The 27,941-nt window shown below is 38.6% G+C and overlaps 1 protein-coding gene across 1 annotated transcript; it reads right to left on the bottom strand.

The window, feature by feature from the left end:
- Positions 1 to 1,645: 1,645 nt before the first annotated feature.
- Positions 1,646 to 26,905, bottom strand: LOC116261124 (ruvB-like protein 1). The gene is made up of 12 exons (XM_031639746.2): positions 26,660 to 26,905; positions 26,160 to 26,348; positions 24,212 to 24,343; positions 23,947 to 24,096; positions 17,758 to 17,913; positions 17,319 to 17,453; positions 11,487 to 11,552; positions 11,262 to 11,368; positions 11,062 to 11,161; positions 10,890 to 10,981; positions 2,541 to 2,610; positions 1,646 to 2,147 (listed from the first exon to the last, which is right to left on the bottom strand). Exons 1-12 carry the CDS (start codon positions 26,741 to 26,743, stop codon positions 2,058 to 2,060), a joined length of 1,371 nt encoding a protein of 456 aa, XP_031495606.1. The 5' UTR covers positions 26,744 to 26,905; the 3' UTR covers positions 1,646 to 2,057.
- Positions 26,906 to 27,941: the final 1,036 nt, after the last annotated feature.

Here is a 27,941-nt window from a genome sequence, read left to right as displayed (position 1 = left end):
TCTAAACAGTTTAAAGGCAGTGATTTGTGATTCGCCTATCAGTTGGGCGGCTTTTGTTAACTCGTTCAGATGTTGAAAAGAGTGAAGCGCTCTCAAGAATACCCGGCCCAAGGTAGGTGGTGGTGAACTTCCACTAAGTACCCACCGGCTCGCTTCTTGTTTATTTTTGTTAAGCCGACTTAAATTTAATCCACTAGACTATGGTGCAATGTTGGTTTACGTAGAGGAAAACAAAAGTATGCTAAACTAAAACTCTAACACGCATAAACTACACTTAAAATGAGGCAAGCACTTAACTCAAGGGTGGCACGGGATTCTCTCTCTCTTTGTGGGCTACGGAAAACTCAATCCCTGATTACCTGACTCACATAGAAAGTGCATGTGTTCTTCACTAAAGGCCACAACGTGATAAATTCAAAAGCTCCCAAAGAAAATGCATGTGTTTTTCAAATAGAAGAGTCGAAGACACCGGCAGAGTCGGAACTGGAGGGCACTAATTCAAAATTTTCTACTTTTAGGACCACCAATATATAAATGAAAGGCACAGTATGAATAAAAGAAATTTTGTGATGGTGGTGTGGGCAACTGCCCACTTGTGACTCGTCATTGGTGTAAGACATTTTCTTAAACCAACAGAAGACCTGTTGACTTGCAGCCCCACTTTGGAACTGAAATTTTTGGACCCAAAAGTGCAAACAAAGGATATGTGCAATATATTGGCCTGTTTGGGCGGCAGAGAAGAAAAGGTTCTTGAGAAACCTACTTTGCCGGCTAGATACGGTTTGGCTATTTACTATGTACATGCTAAAACAACGCAGTGGAGTTAGGCCTACACTTTAAAATGAGTCAACTCAATCCACAAGCCGATGCACGCATAGTGCCTGAGAGCTATGTTTTACGACCCTAAGTAGGGAAGTAACCAAAAGTAAAGTAAAATATTCAGGACCCGACGATTGGTTCTGCTTGCTTTTGAATAGGTACTGCTCATGGGTTAAATATCATACAACTTTTTGAATTTAATTTGGCCACAAGTGACGGAACAGGCTTTTTCCATCTTCGGGTCCACATATGCAATACAAATGCAAGAGTCAGATTTGACGCCAATGTAGCAAAAAATTCTACATTCAACCGAAGTTTCTACACTGTAATACATACACGCCAATGGTTGGTCAGTCTTTCCTCCACTCCCTTTTTAAAGATCCATTGCAGATCTTCCCTTACCAAAGACCAAACCCAGCTTGAACCAGTCTTTAACTTTTGAGTCGACCACCCTTCATGGGCCAAGTTCCCAATACAGTCAGCCTAAGGGCGGAAAGCCAGTCAAGTATTGCCGGGTTAAACTCCTTAAGGCCAACTTATTATCGGCTGTAACGCAGGTATTTCAGTTAAACCCATGACAAATGAAAAAAGAGATGGAAAAGCAATACTTGAACTATCCAAAAGGAACACTACGATATTTATGATATCGTGTTGGCATCGCCAATGACTTCCAAGGAAGCAGTACGAAGCAGGACATGAATCCAATGCAGGGACTAACGATCAAAAAACGGGCATAAGTTCCCCTGTAACTATGTTTAACACCACAGTTAACTGATTAATTCCACAGAAAAATAAAATCATCAGAAAAGGTAAACAGATAGTTCGGTAAGAGAAAACAAACATAAATTCCATCAATCAGGACAATTCTGCACCATTCTCACGGTAGTCATTCATTTCATGGAATTCATCTAATGGACCAATATCCAGGACAAAAGGGACGAAGAGCATTGCAATCATGCATGCCTAGGTAGATCATTAGAGGATGGATGGCTCACAAAGTAAATGGAAGAATAATTTTTAAAAAATAAAAATACCTAACAAGAACCGCATCTGTGCTAACTGCACTCCCATTTGGAGTCTAATACTTGCAACCCGCAAAACATGGCCACAGAATTTCTAGATGATGCCCCAGTGCTGACTGAATTGAAGCATGGGATGTGCAACCCTGGATACTGCACAAAACGTACCCCTCTGAGGAACGTCAATTTGATCCCAAAGAATGTGGGTGGCAGAGTTTTTCACGAAATGTATCTGTCCTGTTGCTCCTGAAGAACCCTTGCTGAAGACTTTGCATCAAGATATAGTGAGGTCACTTCCTCAAGGTCAGCCTGAAGAAGCAATAGAATAGTAAAATGTAAACATCAACTACAGAAAATTAAACTTTTCTGCTTGCCACTCCGTTTGCTTGCTTGGTACGTAACATGCAATAGTGTATTACAAACTAATATAACAGAAGATGCTAAAAACCTGCATTCATGCAGATTGAAATGCTGGCCAACACTGTCCAGATTGCTTGCAATACGTGGGACAAACAAACGCAAGTCACAGTTCATGAGCCACGCACACACAACACATTCTATTGAAGCCAGATTAACTTTTACAGGCAAAAAGTAACAAATTCATCTTTCCAAGCTATAGATGATTCACATCCCAGAATACAGTGAAACACACCGTGAAGAAGCACGTCAAAGAAATAGACTAAAAAGTAGTAATTGCTGTACCTTGCATATGCCATCTCTGCCATTCATTTTAGCTATGACACTTGCTGGTGACAACAACTGAACAGCGTGCCTATACAAGCATACCACGTCCAAAATTAGTATTTGCAGAAGTTGAAAAACAGAAACTGCTAAACAACCAGAGCTTCAATCAGGAATTCGCCATGACTGACACCCTTAATATGGACTACATTCTTTAGTGGCTCAAACTTGCAAGATTGAGCATGTGCAGAAAACTGAATGAACACAGCAATCAGGTTGACTTGTCAAATGCTCAGATATTTTCATACTCAGACATGGTTATTACTTAAAACTATATAAAAGCTAAGAGGCATATATGTATTCTATGAACATAGCCACGCCCAAGGGTAAAACAAGCTTGAATTGCTAACAGGGCTAAAATGTATTTAAACAAATATCAGAGGAACTTCAAGCCAGTGAAACAGAATAATACAGGGAGTTAACACAAGTACTAACTTCGTCTTTTTTATTTTGGTACCAAACAGATCAGAAATATATAAATGAAATATTACAGATGGAAAAACTGCAAACATCAAGGAAACAAGTGGGACCACAAACTTGTTCAATAGGATCCGAGTGACAAACCATTGAGAACAATCGAACATCAAACATTTCAGGTGTACAAAACTGTGTATGTTCACCAATATTATAATACTGAAACAATAAGCAGCCAAATAGGGAACTTTGACAAAAGGGAACAGCTGCTGTTACCAAGCAGAGACTAACTATCAGGGAAAGCACCAGGTGAACTCCTACCACATTGTCCAGACTGGATTGTATTGCATCCTCTATCTAATCGGTTAGACATAATATTGCATGCACAAGCACATACTGTAATGCTCCAATGTCATACACAACTAAACACGAAAGGAAAATAGATACAGATTTTTTTTTTTTTTGTCGCGGAAGTGAAACAATCACCTACGGAGTTGGCACAAGCCCGATATGTCTATTGCGTACAAATAACTTGCCTATGTAATTAGCGCACGGCACGATCTGTCCTAGCAGTTAATGTTGCCAAGGAAAAACACCTATTAATAAAAACATTAGTTTATAGTTTATATATATGTTAGAAAGCCACCGCCCTCAAGTCTTAGTCTCAAACACCATAAAACTATAGAAGTATGTACAAAGAAAAGTGCATAGGGGAAATGTATATGACATTGTCGTTACTTCCCAGCAATCCCCCATCCTTTCAGCCGCCCAATCAACAAGCATCATCCATTATATAGTGAGAACTTAATGAAGACAGATAGTCATAGCATCAGCATAAACGCTGAGTACAATGAAAATCATAACAAGATCTCCGATATATCATTTGAGTGTAGAGTTTATGCATTGATTATTAAAATAATAATGAGTGTCATCATTGCATGAGCCCACCCTAGCACTGGTGATAATACTTGAATCGCAGTTGAAAAGGTTCACTAAGTTTAGTTTGTCGATTTTCGACATTCCAGTGAATCAAACTCAATATGAGTCACACAATTAACTGATCACATTAGTAATAGCAGTAAAAAGAATTAAAAAATAAATAAATAGATAGACAAGCAATTCACAATAGCATGATTTTTAATGATGCATACACACGCACTCGCCTAAGTAAGACCATATGATGCCACCCATTTCGTCTTGCGCAGCTTACGGTCCCAAACATGAGTCACCGAGAATATTGGCCTAATTTGGGGTAATCACTATAGTGACTCCACATTCATTGAGTTCAACTGCGTTACTGTAGTAACTGCATCCCACTCTTGCTACCTGGGATGGGCTCCTGTAAGTAGCCCGAAGAAGGAACATTCTATCAACCCCTGCATTTCGAGAAGGTTCCGCTCATGGGTCCCTGGCCCCTTTTATGTTTTACAGTTGGGTTCGACTCTTTATAGTCGCAACATGTGCCAATCTTAGACTTTTCATTTCTGGTACATTGGACCGTACTCGAACCTTCCTTTATACCATCAACTCGAATACCGATCTCAAACTTTTCATTTCCGGTATATTGGGTCGTCTCGGACTTTCTCATATACCACCAACTCAAAAATATAAAACCAGCCCTAGGACATTGCCCACATCATAATTGTTAAAGAGTGTTTCTGCAATATTAGAAAGTTGAATAGTAGTTCTTTAAATATTTTCTTATATTTAGTGGACTGATTTTGTAATTGTTATGTTGCCAACCCTAATCTCTTTTAATATGAGATTAGGGTCACGTGAATAAGCAAGAAAGTGTTTTCCTCTCTCTCTCTCTCTCTCTCTCTCTCTCTCGTCCCCTTCTTCCTCCAATATTCAACATGGTATCAGAGCTTTAGACCTAGGGCTGTGTGATCTAGGGTTTCACACCTAGGGTTCCCTTCTCCTCTCATCTCTCATCTCTTCCGCCAAACTAGGGTTTCACACCTAGGGTTCTTGTTGTTTACAAAACAAGCAAGTTGATTGGTTGGTTGGATAGGGGCTAATCACGTTTTTAACATGTAAAAACGTGATTAGCACCCTTGTGTTGCTGCTGCTGTCGTGAAGTTGCTGAAAGCTGCTGCCGTTGAAGCTTATCACGTAGCTGAAATGGTGAATCAGATTAGACCTTGCTGCAAAATCAAATCTAACTCAAGTGCAGCCGTGGAAGATGTGCAGGCCAAAGAATGTCGGATCTGCTAGGACAGACTGATTTGTTTAGCTGTGTGATGCCTAGTGGATTCTCACAGGCAAAGGTATGTCGTGTGGGCAGGTTCAGTCTTTTTCCTGCATCGTTGAAGTGAGACAAGTTTGAAATTGTATGGAGTAGGCAGATTTCTGTTTTCTCTCTGCATCGTTGAAGTGAGACAGGTTTTGTCTACTGTCAAACTTGTGCTTGTTTGCTACCTATTATCGACATCTGAAAGTGCTGCCTGCTGTCCACGTCTGAAAACAGTCCGCCAATTTGTTTTGTGTTTCTGTTCAACCTGATCCTTAAGTGGATCTCGTAGAGGTTATTGTTGCTGTAATCAGATTTTTACGTTGACCGTGTGGGGCAGAGTCAATCTACTGCTTGTGGATATAATTTGATGTGAGGAGCAGAATGATCTACAGATCGTGGATATGAAATCTATAAGTTGAGGTCTCATTAGTTGTGGACTGCTGCTAATCGTAAAGTTCCTGCTTGTGTTGCAGCCATCGGCTGAAATTATTTTGTTGAGTTGCTGGCTAAGTTAGTGCCTATGTTGCTGCCTGTTTTAGTGAATTTCTGAGTTGATGATTAGAGCCATAGGAGTGTTCCAGATTCTTCTATGTTGTCGTGCCTTGGTTGAAGTTAACTACTGCACCTTATACATACATATTGTGAATACAATTCTGGTTGGAATTTTACTATGGTTGATGGTAATGTGTCTGAGGGTTCCAATGACTACAAGATGGTTGGAAATTCCTTCTCATATGCCTGCACGACTGTGATAGACTCTTCCCTCTCTGTTGGTGCTCCTACCGATGACCCAGATATGATGTGGATGATAGATTCTGGCGCCTCCAGGCACTCTTGTAATCAACCACATATTTTTCCATCATTAGTCAGGTTCTCTACACCAAAGCATGTCAGACTGGCAGATGGCAAGCTATCTCATGTATTAGGCAGCGGTGATATTTATCTCCCACATTTAGGCACTATTACCCACGTGCTCTATGCTCCACAGTTTCCTGTTAATTTGTTATCTATTAAGCAGCTTGCTATTGATTTAAAGTGTAGAGTCATTTTTTACCCTGGTATATGTTCTTTTCAGGATTTACTAACTGGGAAGATGATTGGTGGCGGCCATGAACGTGAGGGTCTCTATTTCTTGTCTGTCCCAGTAAATGTTGCCGCCTCTTCATTCTCCTCAAAGCCTTCTCCTTTTCAGTGGCATCTCAGACTGGGTCATCCTTCAGTGTCAAAACTTCGTCGCATGCTTCCAGGTATTACTATATCAGAGTCCTCCGTCTGAGATGCCTATACCGGTTCCTCTTCCTATTCCACCAGTGTCACTTGAGTCGATCCCTCCATCTCAATCTATGTCATGTGAACGTTTCCTTGATCCTCCATTAGTTTACACTCGTCGTTTGGGTCTCTCTCTCAACCGCCCACCAGCGTCTTCTAAAGAGGTAAGCTCCACTGATAAGACTGACACAGGTTTAAATGATGATCACACTGCAGATGATCTCCCCATTACTATTCGCAAGGGCAAGCGATAGTGCACACTACATCCGATTTCTAATTCTGTCTCTACTGACCATTTGAGTACAAGTTTGGTGCAGTTTGATCAATCTTTGTCTAACCACATCATCCCGTCTTCTCACCATCAAGCCCTGTTAGATTCAAGGTGGCGGCAAGCCATGCAGGAGGAAATGGATGCTCTTATCTCTCGGGAGACTTGGGATTTGGTGGATCCACCGATGCACTGTGATGTGGTTGGCTCCAAATGGGTGTTCACCATCAAGTATCATTCTGATGGTTCAGTTGAACGGTTCAAGGCACGTCTTGTTGTTAAAGGATATACACAGACTTATGGCGTTGACTTCTTTGAGACATTTTCGCATGTGGCTCGGTTGGGCACTATTCAACTGATTATATCTCTTGTTGTCCAGCGAGAGTGGCCTCTATTTCAGCTGGATGTGAAAAATGCTTTCTTGTATGGAGACCTGTCTGAAACCGTCTATATGCAGCAACCACCTGGTTTTGAGCGACAAGGGGAGTGTTCCAAGGTATGCAAATTAAAGAAGGCTATTTATGGACTTAAACAGAGTCCTCGTGCATGGTTCCATAAGCTAACTGAGGTTTTATCTAAGTGTGGATTTCAACGATCCCAGCTTGATCACTCATTGTTTATCAAGCGAGGCACATCTGGTATAGTGATATTGATTGTATATGTGGATGATATTGTTCTCACTGGAGAAAGTAATCAAGAAATAGCTCAGACAATGGAGTTTTTACAACAACACTTTGTCACAAAAGACCTTGGACAACTCCGTTATTTTCTTGGTATTGAGGTGGCTCGTAGTAGTAAAGGAGTTGTAGTGTCTCAACGAAAATATGCTCTTGATCTTCTGCAGGAAACAGGTTTATTGGGAGCTAAACCTGCCACACTTCCCATGAATCCCCGAATTCATATACATGATGATGAATCAAAGCCTTTTGACTCTAGATCTTACAGATCTCTTATAGGGAAACTGTTGTATTTGACGGTCACTCGCCCCGACATTAGCTTTGTTGTGAATAAGCTAAGTCAATTCATGGAAAAGCCTCGAAAGGTTCATTGGGATACTGCTCTAATGATTGTCAGATACCCGGGAAAGGGGTTATGGTTTAAAAAGGGAGAAGGTGTTGACATCGAAGCGTATAGTGATGCTGATTATGCAGGATCTGTAGATGACAGGAAGTCTACCACAGGTTTTTGTGTCTTTGTGGGAGGTAATCTTATTTCTTGGAGGAGCAAGAAGCAGAATGTAGTGGCTCAATCTAGTGCTGAGTCGGAATATAGGGCTATGGCTCAAACTGCGGCTGAAATGTCATGGGTCAGATCATTACTTTTATAGTTGGTTGTTTTAGTGAATCTCCCAATGAAGATGTATTGTGACAACAAGGCGGCTACCTATATTGCTAACAATCCTGTTTTTCATGAAAGGATAAAACATATTGAAGTGGATTGCCACTATGTTCGGGATTTAGTTCAAGAAGGAATTATTAGCACTATTCATGTCTCCTCTAAAGATCAGGCAGCTGATATGTTCACCAAGGCTCTTCCCATAGGCGATTTCCTAAGAGGTTGTAACAAGCTGAGCATGATTGATATCTATGCTCCAGCTTGAGGGGGAGTGTTAAAGAGTGTTTCTGCAATATTAGAAAGTTGAATAGTAGTTCTTTAAATATTTTCTTATATTTAGTGGACTGATTTTGTAATTGTTATGTTGCCAACCCTAATCTCTTTTAATATGAGATTAGGGTCACGTGAATAAGCAAGAAAGTGTTTTCCTCTCTCTCTCTCTCTCTCTCTCTCTCTCTCTCTCTCTTCCCCTTCTTCCTCCAATATTCAACAATAATAATAACTCAAGCCATGAACAAACATTGCGTAAAGTACATAAACAACCATCATGCTCCATCAATTCAATGCATGAGCATACTTTCATGGTTTCACCTCTATCACCACTACCCTGCTTACATTATCAAATATGCTCATTTCAGAGCTAAAGCATAGGTTTATTATTAAAAAACTCACTCTTGGAACTCAATATCGAGCCTGTATCATCAGCACAACTCGACTTTCCCATTTGAGTGTTGCATGTATTTCCAAAATCATATACAACTAAATAACATGCATGCATGCATGAACAGGTATTCAAAGAATCAAACAGAACTTAATTAACTTAAGCTATTTGCTTAAACTTGCAACTTAGTTCAAGCCTACTGAATCTTCAACTTTGTTAGTCTAAACACACGATTACTACGTGATTAATCTAATTCTATATTATTAACATTAAATCTTAAATAAAACTTTGTGTGGTTAATCGCCTGCCCGGCTTCATCTCCCCTCTGAGTACGGTCAAGGTAGTCTAACCAAAGTTATCAAAGCCAACCAAGATTTACTATTAATCATGGCCGATTAAAGCTAGCTGGGTCCCATGATTTAACCTAGCCCACTGTCAAGTTTCACGATACAACAAACTAGTGCACGGTTTGACACGAATTTCAATACAACCTAGACAATTAAGCCATGGAACATTGTTGGCACAGTTCGTTCGTTGCTCATATGCGCTATGTGCAAAACAAGGTGGTTCAAGGTTTCTAATGAAAATTCGATAGAATCTCGTCTACCGCTTCTGATTTTCTAGTTCGGCAAAGTTTCATCGTTAATGGACACTTTCTCTCTCCTCTATTTTCTCTCTCTACCCTTTCATTCTCTCTCCTCTCTCTCTCTCTCTCTCCTCTCTCTCTCTCTCCTCTCCTCCCTCTTTCCTCTTTCTCCTCTCCTCTCTTTCTCTTTCGTCTCTCCCTCTTCTCCCACAGGCTGAATCCCGAAAGGGGTGGTAACCCCTATTTATGGCCAAAAGTTATTATTTTTTATTACTTATTATATTATATTTTATATTATTTTATCTTGAGAAGGTTTAGAAAAACAATAATATATTTTGAGGAGGTTTGTTCAATTAATTAAATTGAAATGATTAGTTTCAGTTCCGGTTTTATCTTACTGTCTAATGTTAGCTTAAGTGCTTTAATCTGTTATTAGTTGGGTGCTTCAGTTCTTAAATTGTCATTAGCTGAACGTAGTCACAATTAGCATAATTTAATCTCGATTAGCCATTTACTAATATACCCCTGGTCATGGCTGAAAATTACAGGTTTGCCATTGACCAAAGACCATAATACCCAGGCCTCACTGGTTCTTGGACTATTTTAAATTTTTAGTTTGACTGCGGATTTCATAACCATCGCACATTCATTCCGTGGGTTTGAAACACAAGCAAGACTAGGTCGTATACTTTTTATATGTATTATTAGTTTCAAATTCTGATATAACGTCTTAGCAATACTCACACAGAAACACAGTAGGATTCATGAACTTCTAGGGCTAAAACTGTAATTCATTAATTGTTTCTGATGCCAAGAAGCTGGATGTTACACATACTAACTCAGGAAAAGCCAAAATGCAAATGATAAAAACAGACAGCTTCCAGGATTAACACTAAAAAGACAGGAAAGTTTAGGAAAGGAACAAGCAGCCCACAAAAGATCAAACTTGAACGTTTAGAAAGGAGTCAAAAAGGCAACAAATTGGCAGACAAGTAAAAAGCAAGAATTGAATGGGATTGAATACATATTCCAGTTTCTGATGAACAAAAATATACGAGTTTATGTGATTCACAAATTATGCAACAAGAACAGAGCATTGGAAAATTAGATTGCATCATATGTGCAACCACCTGACAAAAATGCAATCCTATTGCCACAATTTAAGGCATTGACAGCTGATTGACAAAGTAACGCAAATTTTCACATGCAAACGATTTATTACAAAAATTACATTATGTGCAGAAGTTAAATTATCTTTTACTAAATGAAGATAACATAAATAATTTTTGAGCATTTTCTTCATAACTAAAAAAGTGTTTCAAAATATGATTTCTTAAAACTTGATTGATAACTAAAAGAATTGGTATGAAGATATTAAAACGGAACTAGTAACTGAAATTATTGATTTAAGGGCTGTACGTGAGAAGCAGAGAGTGACGGTTAACATATTTTTCCTAATGAGACCCTAAAGATGCTGGCTTACCTTTTATTCTAAAGCATCCAGTGACACAGTAAAGACAGAGGAAAAAAAATAGTCAAACCTTAAGGATGCCCGCTGACCAATTTCCCCAAGATATGCAAGACTGTCCTCATCAACAACCAATTCTTCAACCTGAGCTCGGATTGCCAATATCTGAAGCAACATCATGTTACATCATAAACAAGCAAGAAACAACACGACCAATATTCCTGCACCTCCAAGTAAATTTATACCTGTATCATTTCTGCACGACCGTAAGTTTCAGTCCTGATGATAGTTAAACGGTCCAATAAATCCACAGGTATGCCATGTGGACTGCTGATGTCAGTTCCCCTGAACAGACAAGATAACAGCATCAGCACATGAAAAAAATTGGTACCAAAATTCAAGAAAGGTCTGCCAAAAAGCAAAGGCCAACAAAAACGTTAACTACCTTATATTACATATTCCCCTGTTTGTTGCAAGAATTACAATAGGTGAGAGTGAGCTCTCAAGGGCACGATTAAGATATGAAAAGCATTCCATATCAAGCATGTGAACCTGTTCATTAAATATAGAAAATTAGAATATTAAGAAGTACCTACTCAATTACAGGATATGCAAAGCATATACTATATTTTTAAAAGCACAATGAAGATAGATGAACATTAAGAAAAACCTCATCAATAAATAGCACTCCAGGTACCAGCTCTGCTATTCCTTCATCAATGTACCGGTTAACCACCTGCCACAAATGTACTTTTGTAAGTAAAACGATTACATATCATTTATACCACATCAAGACATTCTTACATCCTCTGTTCCATGTATAATCACCAAAATAATTAAGGTTAAACTCTTAAGATAATCTATTGCAGAGTTAAAGAATATTTGGCTTGTTCAGATGTTTGATATGCAAAGTTCTTGTAATAAATGCAGAAGTGGCAGTTCAGTAAAGTACATCAGAGACCCAATCCATTTTCTCTTGGACTGGGGACAATTTTGACCAAGTTCAAAACTTTCCAGTTTTTTTGGTTCTTTTTTAATGTGTATATAAATGGGAAAGGGTCAAGGTCTCAACCATTCTCAATCCTTTCCTGCCTGCTATTGCGTAATACTGCAATTGTGTCTCCATCATCGAACGTGTCTTCACCATCTTTCTCTCTCTATCTCTAATGACACTTTTCTCTCGGTTAACAGGTAGGCCATCCCTGTCCCCCTCTTTTTTCTCCCTCTCCCACGTCCTCTGCTCTCTTTTCTTTCTGGCATATCCATCCCTCTCTCTTCCTCTATCTCCCTCTCCCTCTGCCTCATCTCCTTCTGCTATCTTCTTGCTTTCTGTCTCTCTCTGCCTGTTTTTACAAGCCCATCTCCCTCTATTTTTCCCTGTCTCCCTCTCCTCAGCTCTCTTTCCTGTATCAGTCCCTTTTTCTCTGTCTCCCTGCCTTCTCTTCCTCAATTTTCCTAAGCATAACAGTGTCTGGTATTGTATTTGATACGAATGTTACCTGCACTTAATAGGCTTTAATTGCTAAAATTTATCTCAATGCATGTTATATGTGATTATGGATGCCTAGTTCATGAATGAAAATATGTCATTAACATGATGCTATGTACTAATAAGTTCTGCAATCTGCAATTGACAGCCCTGGTTTGTGCTTCAGCTATTATTTGTTGCTGATAAGATATGCAACGATGAGTTAATAGTACAACAGAACAATGGTCCATTATCAGTAAATAGTACAGCTTCTTTTGGGCATTCAAATCATAAGACTAAATGTATGCTTGTGCTGGCCAAATTGGGGAAAGAAAAGACGGGTATTATCTGCACTTAAATTGGGGATTTCAGATTTGGGGCTTTACTGTGATACTGATTCCCCATTTTATTTGCTTGTTAATCTGTAGATTTTATACCTCTAGTTTTCTTATTACTTGTTTCTTGTAGTTGAACAAGGAAGCTTCTGCAAATCTGCACTAACATCCTTTATATAATAACATTTATTTCCCCTTAATTTCATAAAGTTCTCTCTGATTTATTGATGTACCATTAGTCGCCACAGTCCAGTCCACTCGTTTCATATATTATTATATTAACATTGAAACAACACTGGATAATGTTGAATATCTACACCCATTCTGTTTTAATGTTCTATTACTTGTATATCACTTCTTTCTTTATGTATTTTCTTGGTGCTTTCCAGACAGCCTTATTTCAAGTTTTCAAATATAATCATCGATGAGGGAAAGGCAGTTGCGAGCACCAGTATAGCAAGTTCCAGCAGAGGTGCAACTGCAGTTGTTGTAGCTGAATAGATCCTTCTCGGCCACTTTGGGGGCATGCGAAAAGGGGAGAAAAAACTAGTGGCGGTGCTGGCAATGTGCATTTTGCTAGCAATCCATGTCAATGACAGCTTACTAGCTCCTAGACACACCTTGAAGCACTCTAAAAGCCTGTGGTTATGGAATTACAACATCCAAGGGGTTCACAAGAACATGTTAAATGAATTGAAGAAAGAAGAGGAGGTAGCTGGTATGAAAAAAAAAATAGAAAAGTTAAGTGAACTTTTTACGACTGTTGAAAAATAAGATACTTTGAAGAAAAGAAAGATGAGCTTGGAAGTCAATAAAACGATAGAATGAGCATTCAACATATGGGGAAAGTAGAAAGGGATGTAAGGATTGGCAAATTCCTTTTGCAAATTCATTTCTTTTTAATGTAGCCAAAAGTTCTTATTGGAAAGAAAATTTCCTTTTCATATAGTCAAAAGTCCTTATGGAAAGAAATGCATACAACATTGGCTAATTGAGAACCTCAAAGAGATTGAGAACAATAATTCTTGCAGAAAAAAGAAATATTGAACACTTGTTAGAGAAGAAGAAATTTTCATGGAAACTACATAGAGTAAACTATTTCACATTGGTGAACTGATAAAGGCAGCATTAATAAATTTGGTTACTTATTCATTTAATTGGCATTTTTTTAAAAAGTCGATTGATGCATCTGAAGAGTATAAAGATGTTGAGTATGTGAAGAGGTTGTGAGTTGTGATGCAGGACGGAGGACCCGATTTTCATAGAGATCCAATTAATTAGTTTCTTTTTTTCTTTTTTTTTGTAATGCTTATGTGATTATCCAATTGGCACCAGGATCTGTGAGAAATCCAAATTGCTTAGTACTTCTGAGCCCCTATTTAAGGGTTAAGTTAGGTTTTATTTTATTCATTTACCGACTGTGATTAAGAACAATTAGCCCTAATTTCAGTTTTTCATTATGTTCCTTTGTTCTTCGCTTTCTTTTGTTATTCCTTTTGCATTCGTTGTGTTCTTCTGTGAGGATTAGAGTTAACCCTCTAATCACTAGGTAGAGTTGTTATGAGTTTGGTCAATAATCCCAAGGGCAATAATATTTTCTGGATTCCTTGTGTGACACAGACTATGTTGTTGAGGCATCACCTAGGTGCATGCAGGTGATATTGTGTCTAGGCACACGCCTACCCATAGAAGTCCAAGAGTCACTCAGTGGGGCTCTTAAAGATTATTTCATAAAGATTAAATGGGTGGTGGAGACTGTTGTGGTGCATGTCTTTAGGTTGTGACTTATATTATGTAGTAGACTTTTTAATGTAATAATCTTTATATAGATTCTGTTTCATTATAACTTCTGTAACTCTGTCTGTACCTTATTAGATTACAGTCTGTTTATTTGTCTATAATCTATGTTGACTGATAATTTCGATGTAATAAGTAAATAATGTTTATATAGATTCTGTTTCATTATAGTCTGGAACCCTGTTTGTAAGTTGTAAATCATTTTATTACAGTCTGTTTATTTATCTATTTACAGTCCGTTTGTAATAGTCAGTTCATAATTTCAGTTTTCCTATGAAGTAGACATGCCATTTTATGATACCAAACATTTAATTTGGTAATGGAAAGCTTATTAAAATCTTTGATATGGAAAGTCTGATTTCTGTTTTGTGAAAAGTGTCATTTATGTTTAAGGCCTTCAGCTAATGTTGTCATAACTCATATGATTCATGATTATATTCTTTACATTTAAAATTACAAATAGGCTGTGCATTATACTCTATATTGACTGGACTATAATATGTATATAACTTTTTAGACCCAATTTTATTCTACTTTTAGGAGCTGGGTTTGTTCTACAGCCTTTTTTTAATGTTTGAACTCGTTTTATACATTTCTTGAAAATGATTTATCATTTATGGCATCTGCTAACTGTTTACCATTTTTCTTAAAATCTTCAAAGCTATAAACTTTGCATTTGGCATTCATTATACGAGTATAATATAAATTATATAATGTAATATTGACTGTTATGGACTGTTGTCACATTATATAAGTGTGTAACTTAACACAAGCTAATTAATAGCTTCATTATTATAAATTTATAATTGTTACCTAAGGATGCTTAGGCACAGCCAGGCGTGCCTACATGCTAGGCTCAGCCTTGCAACTTTCATAACAAAGGACATGGAGTTTAAATTTGGAACTCAAAACTATATGGAAACTCATCAGAAAAAATGCAAGTGCTAATTTGCTCATGGATTGAAGAACGTGAGCAAGATGTCGAAACAATCAAAAATTTGATTATAGACTATCAACATCTTTTCACATGTTTTTTTATATTTAATAGACATTCCAATATGAAATTATTGAACGTTATTGAGAATCGTTTTTTCTCTCTCGCTATAATGATGAAAAGATTTAAGCAAGTCAAGAATGCATTGACAGTATTTGGTGATTCACAATGGTTGGGGTTTTCAACATAATGAAGATGATACAAAGGCCCAAGAAAATTAAAAAATTTATTCTGGGTGACTTGTGATGGACAAAATCACATATTTAAATTCACAAAGCCTATTTAGTAGATGTTGAGAAAAATGACCAATACTTAACAAATTTTATGAAATGTCAGATAGCATGAAAAAAAAAAATCCAAAAAATAACCCACAGGAAACGCGTTTTTTTTTTAAAAAAAAGGGGATAAATTAAATGGCCGTTTAAAACTTTGAAAAAACACTTTTAAAAAAAAAAACGTTAAAAACGAAAAAAAATGACACAAGGAAAAGAATGTTGAACTTATCAATTCTTTGTTTACCATGTGCATGCAATTTTAGTGGGATAAAAGTAATACCCCTTTGAATTGAATGACAGACTCCTTCAATCCCCAATATTAAGGACAAAAGTGGTTGTTAGGAGGTCTTTTTTGTGTTCCTCCTAATGAAGATCCAAAAATATCAAGGTATATGATGGTTGCTTGGAAGGTCTTTTAATGATCATCGTATGGTGAAGTTAGTTAATACTTAATAGTGACTATAGAAAGTTGTCAACTAAAAAATGTGATTGATTGACAACTTTGCTGGTATGATAGAGACCATACCTATTATCTTGTGGGCATCTTATGGATTAGTGACGCCAAATCTCAAACACATCTCACGACGAAGTTGCTATCGGAACTTACAACATCATTATGTTGTGAAAGAAACTGAAGAGCATGTTCTCAAATTCACAATGCCAAGAGAAACAACCTCCATAGCAAGAGAGAAAAGGCTTTAGTTTATGTTGACTCACTCCAATATATAATTACTTTCCAACACTTTTAATGATTATAGGTACCTTCTAGTTTTATCTTATGAAATTCAAATTTGAATATTTGATTGCTTAACTTAAATATTAAGTCATATTATGTTGCAGTTCGGAATCATCCAAGTTTCGAAATGTAAATTCAGAGGACATGATTTGCAATACTTTCAATATGGACTTTGTTGAACCCTTCCTTCCAATTCTAATGATGAAACAGAGCAATGATAAGTTTGTCGGGTCATTCTCACAAAATACTATATGTGATACATTTTTGTCTGTTTGTTACTTTGTTAGCTAGTTTATTATTTTATGTTCCATAATTTAAGTTTTTTGAAATTGCTCTGCACCTGCACCCAAACCCTTATCCATGTGAAATAGTCAGATTGTGATGCTTGATATACAAACCACCATATGGTTCACATTCTAATTACCTAAAATAACTGTTATATTTTAGGCCATCTCCTTAATTCAGGCCAGAAGAAGGACTACATTTCGCCAAGTTGGAATGACATCCATTATCCAATGCTATGTTAAAGGATACCCAGTCCACATAAAGATGTCCAAAAGCACTCCCATCTACCTATATTACATATCTACTAGCTAGGCTTGACGGTCAAGTTAATGTCAGAATTTTTTCAGGGCAACCACCTAAGCTGCCTGATCTCCAGCATGTTTCATGCCAATGAATACTCAAACGCCAAAGCATATGTCATGGGAATCAAGTTACGTTATGTCAAGGTAGAATCAAGTTAAGAAATTCCACATCCCTTCATTCCCACACGAGACACAACATGATACATAAGAGAGAACCTTGTAATGGACCAGCCCTTCAACTTATAATCATAGAAAGTACATTCCTTAGGAATTGTGGAAAGCCATATACATAAACTGGAAGCAAGAGAACCTTATTAATTTCTTGGCGAAGCTTCTCAGTAATTTCCGTCTTTCTGGGTTTCATCATCTGACCCATTAAAGATAAAATATCTTGCCCACCTTGTGGCCGAGCATTAGCAGCATCCAGGTCATGTAAAGTAACATCCTGCAATGAGATAATAAGAACTCAATATGCCACAAGACATCAGTCATCAGTCAAACTAATATGAGAACTTCAGATATGGAAATAACACACATTGAAATTTCACAAACAAATTTAAGGCAAAACCAAAAAAAAGTGCAACTAGAGCAACTGTTTTTCAGGATTACCACAATAATGCATGTTTGAGTACTTTCATTCTCAAACAGTTTCAACAGTTAGTACCTCTTCTTTGTCAAGATTTATCTATCAAAAAGATGTGGCACACAGATAGAACAGGCTTAAGCACCATAAAGAAGAAGGAAACTACCTGCACTATCTCCTTTTTCTTGTGAACTTCACCTTTCGGCAATGGCACATATTCTTCTGCTTCAAGATCAAATTCTGTAGCAAATGCATCACTTCTGCCCACCCTTTTAACTGCTCCACTATTAGCCTCTATATAGATAACATCACCTACAGCAACCTACAGCACACGATCATTATTTCACTGAAAGCATGTGACCGATATCAACTGTGAAAATAGCAAACAACAGCAAAACCTATTTCATATGAAAAAAGGAATGGATAAAGGAGACCTCAAGTGCATAACTTTGAAAAGGAAAGTTGAGGCTTCAAGACTAGTTACAAATGCTTGTTTAAAATAGTACAAAACTAGTTGTACAGATTATACATGTTGAAACATATTAGATGGGTCTCGGGACCGGGTCTGGATCCATACCCGATCAATCGTGTAGCCCTTGTTGGGCCTTACTTAAAGATTGTAACCCTAATTTTGTAAGAGTTAATGAAATCATAAGAGAGAGAGAGTCTGTCAGTTCCTCCTCATCTGTGATTTTTTCCCTCTTGTTGAGGGTTTTTCCACGTTACATCGTATTCCTCTTTCTATTTTCTGTGTTTCTACATGGTATCAGAGCCAACAAGTTTGGGAAATTTTTTGGCGATCGTGAAGTTCTGGTCTTGACCGTTCCCTCACTCGCTGCTACTGCCGCCACCGCCGCCGTGAAGTTTCGGCATCTCATTGGCGTCTCTCTGTTTCCGTTGTTGTTGTCCTTCTGCTTGACACCAGTGCAGCCGCCGGACATCACCGCTGCGGTATACTGCCGTTGCCGGAGACTGTCGCTGTGGTATCCTGCTCCACCGTCGCCCCACTCAGCGTCGCCAGTTCTGCTCAGTTCTGCCTGCCGACACTCTTCTCTCTGCCGCACGGTTCTAGTCGTTACTCGCCCGACGCCTCTCTTGCTTCCTGCTGTCCCCGACGCCCCTCTGTCTCTGCACCGCCCGACGGTTCCTGTTCGTTCGGTTCAGTGTTGCCCTTTCCGTCTAGCACTGCCTCCACTCCCTGCGACAGTGTTCTCCTACAGGATCTGCTGTAGAGTTCCAACACCTCTGCTCACGCCAATTGCTGCGTGCTCCCAATTGCCGCTGCTGCCCTTTGTCACTGCAGGTACCCAGCATCTATTGTGTGGGTCAGGCGACTGTCTCCTGTTGTGTTGTTTGTGCCGCCCAGCGTCGCCGTCCTGTGATGCCGAGTGTTACAGCCCCTGAGACTCTTGTTGGGCTTTGGTGCTATTCCTCTTGGCATTGTTATCAGCTTTGATTTGGGTGTTGGTGTTGTTCGGGGAGAAATTTGGGTGTTCTATCGACGTGATGGCGGATTCCCGTATGGAAGAGTGGATCATCGACAGTAGCGCTACTCACCACATGACCGGCGATCCTAAAGTCTTTCATGGGTATAAGCTTTCGTCAGGAAAGGAACGTGTTTCTCTTGCTGATGGTTCATCTATCCCTGTAGCTGGGAAAGGGAATCTCCCACTTTTGAACAAGTTCTTAGTCCACAATGCTCTACATGTTCCCCATCTTCCCTTGAACCTCTTGTCGATTAGCAAGATCACGAAAGAGTTTAATTGCGAACTTATCTTTTCTGCTGATCGCTGTGTTATGCAGGAGTTGGTGACAGGGAAGAGGATTGGGATTGGTCTGACTTCTGATGGGCTATATCGTTTACCTATGCGTACTGCTCAGGTTCTCATGACGGCAATCAGTCAAGCAACGAAGAACAAAGAGGACTCCCTTCAGTTCATTCTACGTTGGCATGAGCGCCTTGGACACCTGCCTTTTGGACTTCTTAGACAGTTGTTTCCTAATTTATGTTCCAGGTTAGATATGACTATGGTGTCATGTGATGTCTGTCACCTGGCCAAACATGTTAGGGCTTCATACCCTTTGTCTAGCCATCGGTCTAATGAGGTATTTGCCATGATTCATTCTGATGTGTAGAGGCCTTCACGGATTCTTTCTTGTCATGGTTTTCAGTATTTTATCACCTTTATACATGATTGTTCTCGTAACACTATTGTCTACTTGTTGAAAGACCGTAGTGAAGTTCCTACTGTCAAAGAGACTTTCATTGCTTATGTGGAAACTCAATATGAAGCATCTGTTAAGACCTTTCGATCTGACAATGCTCGTGAGTATATGTGTCAGTCTGTTGATAGCTTCGTTTAAAAAAAGGGAATTGTTCATGAGACTTCCTGTAGTTATACTCCTCCTCAAAATGGAGTTGTTGAACGAAAGAATCGTCAGTTATTGAATATGACTCGGGCTCTTCTTTTTCAACGTCATGTTCCAAAAAGGTATTGGAGGGATGCTGTGTTGACCAGTGCGTATCTTATAAACCGTTTGCCTAGTCGTGTGTTGAATGGGCAGACGCCTCACTCTATGTTACCGGAGAGTCGTGAACCTTTCTCTCTTCCACCAAGAGTTTTTGGCTGTGTTTGCTTTATTCACAATCATAGTCCTCACATTAAAAAGCTTGATCCAAGGTCTATTAAGGGCATATTTCTAGGTTATTTTCCCACTCAAAAATGGTATAAATGTCGGGACTGGTCATGCCTATGTTACCAAAGATGTCACTTTCCTTGAACATGCTTCATATTTTGGTGAAAATCCTCTTCAGGGGAAGAATTCTATGTCAAATGAAAAGTATTCTTCGAGTCAGGAAATTCTGTTTACAAATTTTTTGGACTACAGGCGTGAATCCGTTGGTCCTTCTATTGAAGTGCTTGAACAGGAGAAAAATGGAGAGTGTTCTACTGGGGTAGGAGAGGAATGCAATTGTCTGTTTGGGCAAGTTTTCTCTAGGCGAAGAGTATGTACTGATGAGATGACAGGTGGTGAGAATTCTACTCCCAATCCAGTTAGTCCTTCCCTGGATGACCCAAGTCGTGCTCAGAAGCAACCTGTTGAAGAAGAGATTCAGACTGTTATTGCAAGTGAAAAGTTTCTCATCGCCCTGCAAAAGGGTGTTAGCTGTCAGGTCATGTACTCAACATCCTATTGGTAACTTTGTTTCATATTCTAGACTGAGCAAGGACTACAAATGTTTTGTATCTTCTCTTTCTTTGGCTATGATCCCCAGAAATGTTGCTGAGGCTCAAAGTGATCCCAAGTGGACTTATGCAATGCAAGAAGAGATGGAAGCCTTGAGAAGAAACATGACATGGGAAGTTATAAAGATTCTTGAGGTGGCTCACTTGGTTGGATCTAAGTGAGTCTACACCATCAAGTACAAACCAGATGGAAGTGTTGAAAGATACAAAGCTCGTCTTGTGGCCAAGGGGTTTAGTCAGAAATATGGGATTGATTATTTGGAGACCTTTGCTCATGTTGCGAAGATAAAGACTGTCAAAGTCATTATCTCCTTAGCTGTGATGAAGGAGTGGAAGATGTACCAACTTGATGTCAAGAACGCATTTCTCAATGGAGACCTTAAAGAGGAAGTATATATGTGTATGCCTCCAGGACATGAGGAACTTGAAAGATGTTGCAAGCTAAGGAAAGCTTTATATGGGCTCAAGCAATCTCCTCGAGCATGGTTTGAACGACTTAGACTTGTCATGCGACAATGTGGATACCATCAAGGGAATGGAGATCATACACTCTTTGTGAAGAGAAATGAACAAAAGGTTACTATTTTGTTGGTATATGTTGATGATATAATTGTCACAGGTGATGATGAAGATGAAATAATTAAGTTAAAGAAACTGTTGGCGATCGAGTTTGATCTCAAGGACCTTGGTAAGTTGAAATATTTCCTTAGCATTGAAATTGCTAGGTCTGGAACTAACCTCGTGCTTAATCAACGGAAGTACACTCTAGATTTTTTAAAAGAGACCGGAAAACTGGGGTGTAGACCAGCTTCTACTCCTTTAGATGCTGGCCAGAAGTTAAGTCTTAGAGATGGAGAGCCTCTCTGTGAAGAGGCCAAAAGAAGATATCAATGTCTTGTAGAGGAGTTGATTTATCTTACTCTACTCTCACTAGACCTGATATTACCTCTGCTGTGAATGTGATGAGTCGGTTCATGCATGCTCCCACTGATGCCCACTTGAAGGCTCTTGACAGGATCTTGTGCTACTTGAAGAGAAATCCTGGCAAAGGTCTTTTGTATGTCAAGTAAGACACTCTTGGGATTGAAGGTTATTCAGATGCAGACTGAACAGGCTGTATTGACACTAGGAGGTCCACCTCTGGCTATTGTATTTATTTGGGGGGGAATCTCATAGTGTGGAGAAGTAAAAGGCAAGATGTTTGTTCTCGTTCCAGTGCTGAAGCAGAATACAGAGCAGTGGCTATGGGAGTTTCAGAGCTTTTGTGGCTAAAAGTATTGTTGACTGATATTAGTATAAAGGTTGAAGAACCAATGAAGATGTATTGCGATAACAAGTCTGCAATCAACTTGGCCAACAACCCTGTGCTTCATAACAGAACAAAGCATGTTGAGATTGAGCGGCATTTCATTCGAGAGAGAATTGGTGCTAAAGAACTTGTACTTCCTTACATGAGATCTGAAGACCAAACAGCTGATGTTCTGACGAAAGCTCTATCTTCGAGACTTCGTTCGAGAGAAATGTATCCAAGTTGAGCATGTTTGATATGTATGCCCAACTTGAGGGGGAGTGTTGAAACATATTAGATGGGTCTCGGGATCGGGTCTGGATCCATACCCGATCCATCGTGTAGCCCTTGTTGGGCCTTACTTAAAGATTGTAACCTAATTTTGTAAGAGTTAATGAAATCTTAAGAGAGAGAGAGCTTGGTTGCTAGTGAACACCAGTTCCTCCTCATCCGTGGTTTTTTCCCTTTTGTTGAGGGTTTTTCCACGTTACATCGTGTTCATCGTATTCCTCTTTCCTATTTTCCGTGTTTCTACAATACACATACATGTACAAGGTGCATCAGCATGTGAAATTGCACACGCCATGAATATATGATTGCAAAAAAGTCAACATCACGGCAGATGAATACGTCACAAGCAAGGTCAGACTCAGATTTTATACAACAGAAAATTTTACAAAATCCTCAAACAAAATCCAGCCCATCTGCAGCCCCAAATGCTCTTTTGTCTGCCAAGGAAAATGAACTAACCAATGGACAGGGAAAATTAGCTCATTCAATTTGGCTCAGAACATTGTCACAAATATCATTCTTCGGTTTTTAACAGCGAGGTTTTTCTCCGGTATTTTTCGACAAAAGTTGCTTTTTCTGGGAACATCTCCGGAAAATCATGGCAAACTTTTAAAAAAATTTAAAAAAAAAAATCTAAATATCAGACAAAAAAATGAGAACCTAATAAAAAGACATAAATAAAACTAGATGAAAGTGACACAAAGAATGTTTAAACTTTAAATGATCATAATATAATGAAAAATAATTTAGGTTAAGTTTAAAATTGAATCAATGATGATATTAATGTTAAAAAAAATAATATACAAAAAAATGAGGAAAAATCACGATAAAAAACAAAAAATTGTGACAAAAATGTGATAAATATATTTTTCATGTTCTTTTGAAAATATCGTGATTTTTTCCTTTTTTTCGTTTTTCTCATTTTTCCCATTAATATCGTGATATTTTTAAAAATATTGCAATATCTGTGACACTTGCTCAGAATCAGATTTCATACAACAGAAAAATGACAAATAACTCAAACCAAATCCAGCCCATTCGCAGCCTTAAATGCACATTTGTCTGCCTGACAAGGAAAATGAACAAATCAATGGACAGAAAAAATTAACTTATCCCATTGGGAAACAACAGTTTGTTGGTGAAATAGGACACAGTAATAGAAGCACGCATGTTCATGAAGAAACATATTCCAACTTCAAAGGAAGAAAAAACTGGAAAAAGAAAGGAATACAAAAATGTTTTCCAAAACAATGACATTTAAAGTCGGAACTGCCGATGCAAAAAGTAAAAGATGTTTTGGCTTCCATCATCAGATGAAAAAGTAATACCTCAGAGAGAAACCTGATCCCTGATATCTCAGACATACTTTTCAGAGAATCATATCCATATAAGGAGGATTAAACAAATTCTAGGAAATATAAGCAACCAATGCCAAACAATAAATGACCTTTATAATATGGTAATCCTGTTGTAACCCCACTTTGGATCTATCTATTGAATTTAAAAGTTAAAAACAGCAAGTTGGTACCTTTTCCTTGAGCAGAGCATCATAAATAGTTGGATCCAGCTTCAATTGCTTCGTTCCTTTAACAGTTTTTAGCCCAATAATTACATGGCTAATACTCTTCCCATATCCCCCTGTCATACTCTCTGTCTCTTCTGGTGAAAGCTCAGTTACCTAGAACAGGGGCCAACTAAAATATAATTATCTGAAATTTAGTTTATTATGTGCCATAAAAAACAGCTGCTCAGCAAAATGGACATAGATTTTCAAGAATTCTTAGAGAACATACCTCCCCTTCATACACTTCTTTATTTTCCTTGATACGAAGACCAATAGCTCTTCTGAAGTTCTCCATTAGTACCTCAGTTTTTTTAACCTCTGAAGAATACACCTCTGATCCCACCATTGGGCAAAAAGGAACCTGAACTAGTATAAAGATATGAGCCAATAGTTAAGAAGGAATCGCAAAAGTTGCACTTATGTTGATGCATCATACAATACTAAGAAAATTGCCTATCACTAAGTTGACTGTCAAAAGGGAAAAACAGGAAACTTTATTAAATTCCTTAAGAAGGGGAAACACAATCTGTTATGTTCCTTTTTTTCATTGTAAGAGGGTCTGAATGGGAGCCAAAAGGGAGCATCTGTACAACACAACAGGATGACAATGATTACTGAAAAGAAGGCTTGGCAAAGGAAACCATTCATGTCATCCAACAATTGGTTGCACAAGGGAAAAATGTGGGGTGACCAGCAAGGCGAATAAAAGTTATACAATTAAAAATGAAGGAACTCACCAAGAACATGCAAGCAAAGCCAATAGATTACCAATCACAAAGGACAAGCAAGAAGATACAATAGATTACCATGAAAATTTTGCAGCAAGTACCAAACTAAATTGAATAAGCGTGATCCTGGCTTCTTTGTAATTCATAAGTTATGGCAACTACTAAAATTTAAATGTCAAAAACTTTACAGCCACAGACCCCCAGTAGGTAGGAAGTATACAGAGTTCAGAATTAGGGTTTCTCGTTTTTATCACAGCAATAAAATAACAGTGTTCAGATCAAAGGAGACTGATTTTGTCTGCTTTGTTTTAAAGGACTAGCAAGACCATTGTTGAATTTGCTTTTCAAAGAAGAACAACTGTATACATACACAGGTGTTATAACATGCTCATTGTATATACAAACGGTAATGCAATTAGTAATGGTGATGACTGATGAGGAAAAGATTCTTCAAATCTAACAATGAGGATGATGGATGCTTCTTCACCTGCTTGTTGGTGCTGAGATGATCTGCAGCAATGAGATGAGCCGGAGGCAACGAGGAAGAACAAGAGGATAAAACAGAAAGGGACAGAAAAGATCAGGACTCTTGGACCCCTTTCTTTGCCAAAAAAAAAAAAAGGAACAACCTGACAGCCTGATTGGATGGAGGGAGAGTGAGGGAAAGGATAGGAAAGATTGATGCATTCGTGTTTAGATGACTAATTAATGAGGAGGAGAAAGAGTTAAGATCAAGAAAAAACGGTCAATGACTATTGCAGTAAACCTGGACCATGATGACCCTTAGCAGAGATCATTCACCAAGTTAAAAAAAAACTACTTGACGCAAGTGTTCGAAACTTGATTGTAAATATTATAAGAATACAAGGTGACATTTCTTGAAAGGTCGCATGGAACAATACATGCAGCCTAATATCTCAAGATGGTCATCAAGACTTGTAATATTTTACTCCCGCGAGCCTCACCATCTCCTATGTCAACAAGCACGTTCAGAAGACACATACATTCCACCATACGCCTGCACATGGAAGATATACATTCTACTAGCCTTCTAAACATGAAAGGTGCCTATCGAGTGTTCTACTTCTACTTTCAGAAAAAACTTCACTAAAAGCTCCTCGTGTATGTATGCCAACGAACGCCCTAAAAGAAATTACACATGCGAACCTTTATACTGGATTATGCAACTATGTTTCTGGGCCTCAATGGTTCCAACAGGAAAGCATGGTCATGATTATAAAATCGAACATATCAGAAACTCATCCACGGAGAAACTTCAGAAACCATAGAACTATATCTCCAAGTATTCAAGAAAAGTCCAACATAAGCATAATAAAAGAGCACCCACAAGCAACTTACTTTCGCAGCAAAATATAATGAGAAGTTTACCAAGTTCCAGTCGACACCACAAATAACGGAATAAGAAGATAAACTATCAGATGAGATCACCTTGCTGCCAAGCTCCTGAGAGATGCCAAGAGCCAATGCCGTCTTTCCCGTCCCAGGTGGCCCAGCGAGCAGGAGAGCTCGACCGGCCATTTTCTTCTGGCGAATCATGTCGACAACAAGACCAGCAGCCTCCCTAGCTACAGCTTGGCCCACGAACCCCGATGCCAAGGGCAACGCTTTCCCAGTTGGCTGCAACCATGTACAACCCATCAAAAACCCCATAGCCCACACATAGCAACACAAAAAGAACGAAGATGACGGCGATCGAAAAGCAACCAATTGGAAGTACCAACAATCAGAACTCCAATGTGCCTACGTTCCAAACACACAGACACACACACACATACACACACAGAGAGAGGGCATCTATAACTGAAACCCACAACTGTAGACCCCAGAACCAAGAACTCCATTGCAAAAGAGGAGAGAAAAAGTGAAGGAAGGTCAGACAAGAAGAGGGAAGGAAAGAAGGCACAGGAAATAGGTCGGAGGGTTAGTACGTCGAGGCCGAGGCCCTTGATGTGGGTATGCGTAGCGATTCTCTGCTTCTTCGTGGTGGATTGAACCTCCTCTATCTTCATCATCTTTTCTCTCCCTCCCTCTTTTCCTCGACTCCACTGTTCAATCTCTCGCAAAGAGATCAACCAGCAAGAGAACAAGCAGTCAAGCACGAAGAGAAAGGGAGAGAGCGCGAGCGAGAGAGGACGAAGGCGCGCGAACGAAGATGTAAGAATTCCAATGCCATAACTTGAATTTAACGAGGATATCGTGACAAATTATAGCCGAGGACCAAGGGAAGACTTTAGGAGGCGTATTTTCTAAAAAATTTTAATCATAGCTGATTATATTTTACCAAGTTTTTTAAAAACATTAAAAATAAAATTTTACTTCTCAAAATCTGAGGAGGGTCTCTTTCCCTGCCAGTATCCGCCACGTTTGTGTGAAAGCAGGGGAACAATTAAAGAGTCGCACCCTTCTCTTAAGCCGATCTCCTTCTCTCTGTCGCACAATTAAGAGGCACTTCTTCTCTCTTCGGCCGTTTTTGTGGCACTCAGCTCCAGACTCCAGTTCTATTCTTTCTTCTTCTGCTTATTCACCATATACGTTTGTTGATTTTCTTTTCTTCTCTTTCCTACCAACATGTGGACCGTGTGTGACCCCGATCGCCTTTTTTCCATTTCTTTTAGGCATGTCAACTGCATGACACTTCAGTTTTTTATGTCTTGTCTTGTCAATGGATAACTTCATTGAAATTTTTTACGGGTTATGTCTCCGACTATTCTAAAACATTTGCTAAACTTGTTAAATTTTATGTCCTTGCGAAATCTATGAAATTTATGAAATTGTTAACGTCAATTTGATAGTACAATATATATAGATATACAACAACTCAACATCAACAAAACGATATCTATATGCAATGGTGCTTTGGACATCACATTAATAATTTATGTCTTTAAATGCAATTTAACTCACTTTTTGTGCACATATGCTCAACATAAGGTCTGAGACTTCTTAACTTCATAGCCACTTCAAACATCATGGATCAATGGTCTCAGACCTCATGATTTCATTGATTGGCTGTCTCATATAGGCATCTTGAGTAAGATATCTCGAACACAAATTTACATTATGCATGAATTGTAAATGTAGAGCTTAGGTGTTGACAATATTTTGAGATCCGGCCGTTCTATTTTTCCTAAAACCTGGCTGTGAACTGCTCACTGAAAATAAGGTGGCGGGGGAGAGAGAGAGAGAGAGAGAGATTATGATGATGATCAT

Source organism: Nymphaea colorata, chromosome 9 (genome assembly GCF_008831285.2).
Source record: "Nymphaea colorata isolate Beijing-Zhang1983 chromosome 9, ASM883128v2, whole genome shotgun sequence".
NCBI lineage: Eukaryota > Viridiplantae > Streptophyta > Magnoliopsida > Nymphaeales > Nymphaeaceae > Nymphaea > Nymphaea colorata.
This window is presented reverse-complemented; position numbering and strand designations above follow the sequence as displayed.

Coding starts and splice junctions, on each gene's coding strand:
- LOC116261124 (XM_031639746.2), bottom strand. CDS start 26,743: ATGATGAAGATAGAGGAGGTTCAATCCACCACGAAGAAGCAGAGAATC. Junction 17,914..23,946: donor ATGCTCTGCTCAAGGAAAAG/GTACCAACTTGC, acceptor CGTGTGCTGTAG/GTTGCTGTAGGTGATGTTAT. Junction 10,982..11,061: donor GTCGTGCAGAAATGATACAG/GTATAAATTTAC, acceptor ATGTTGCTTCAG/ATATTGGCAATCCGAGCTCA.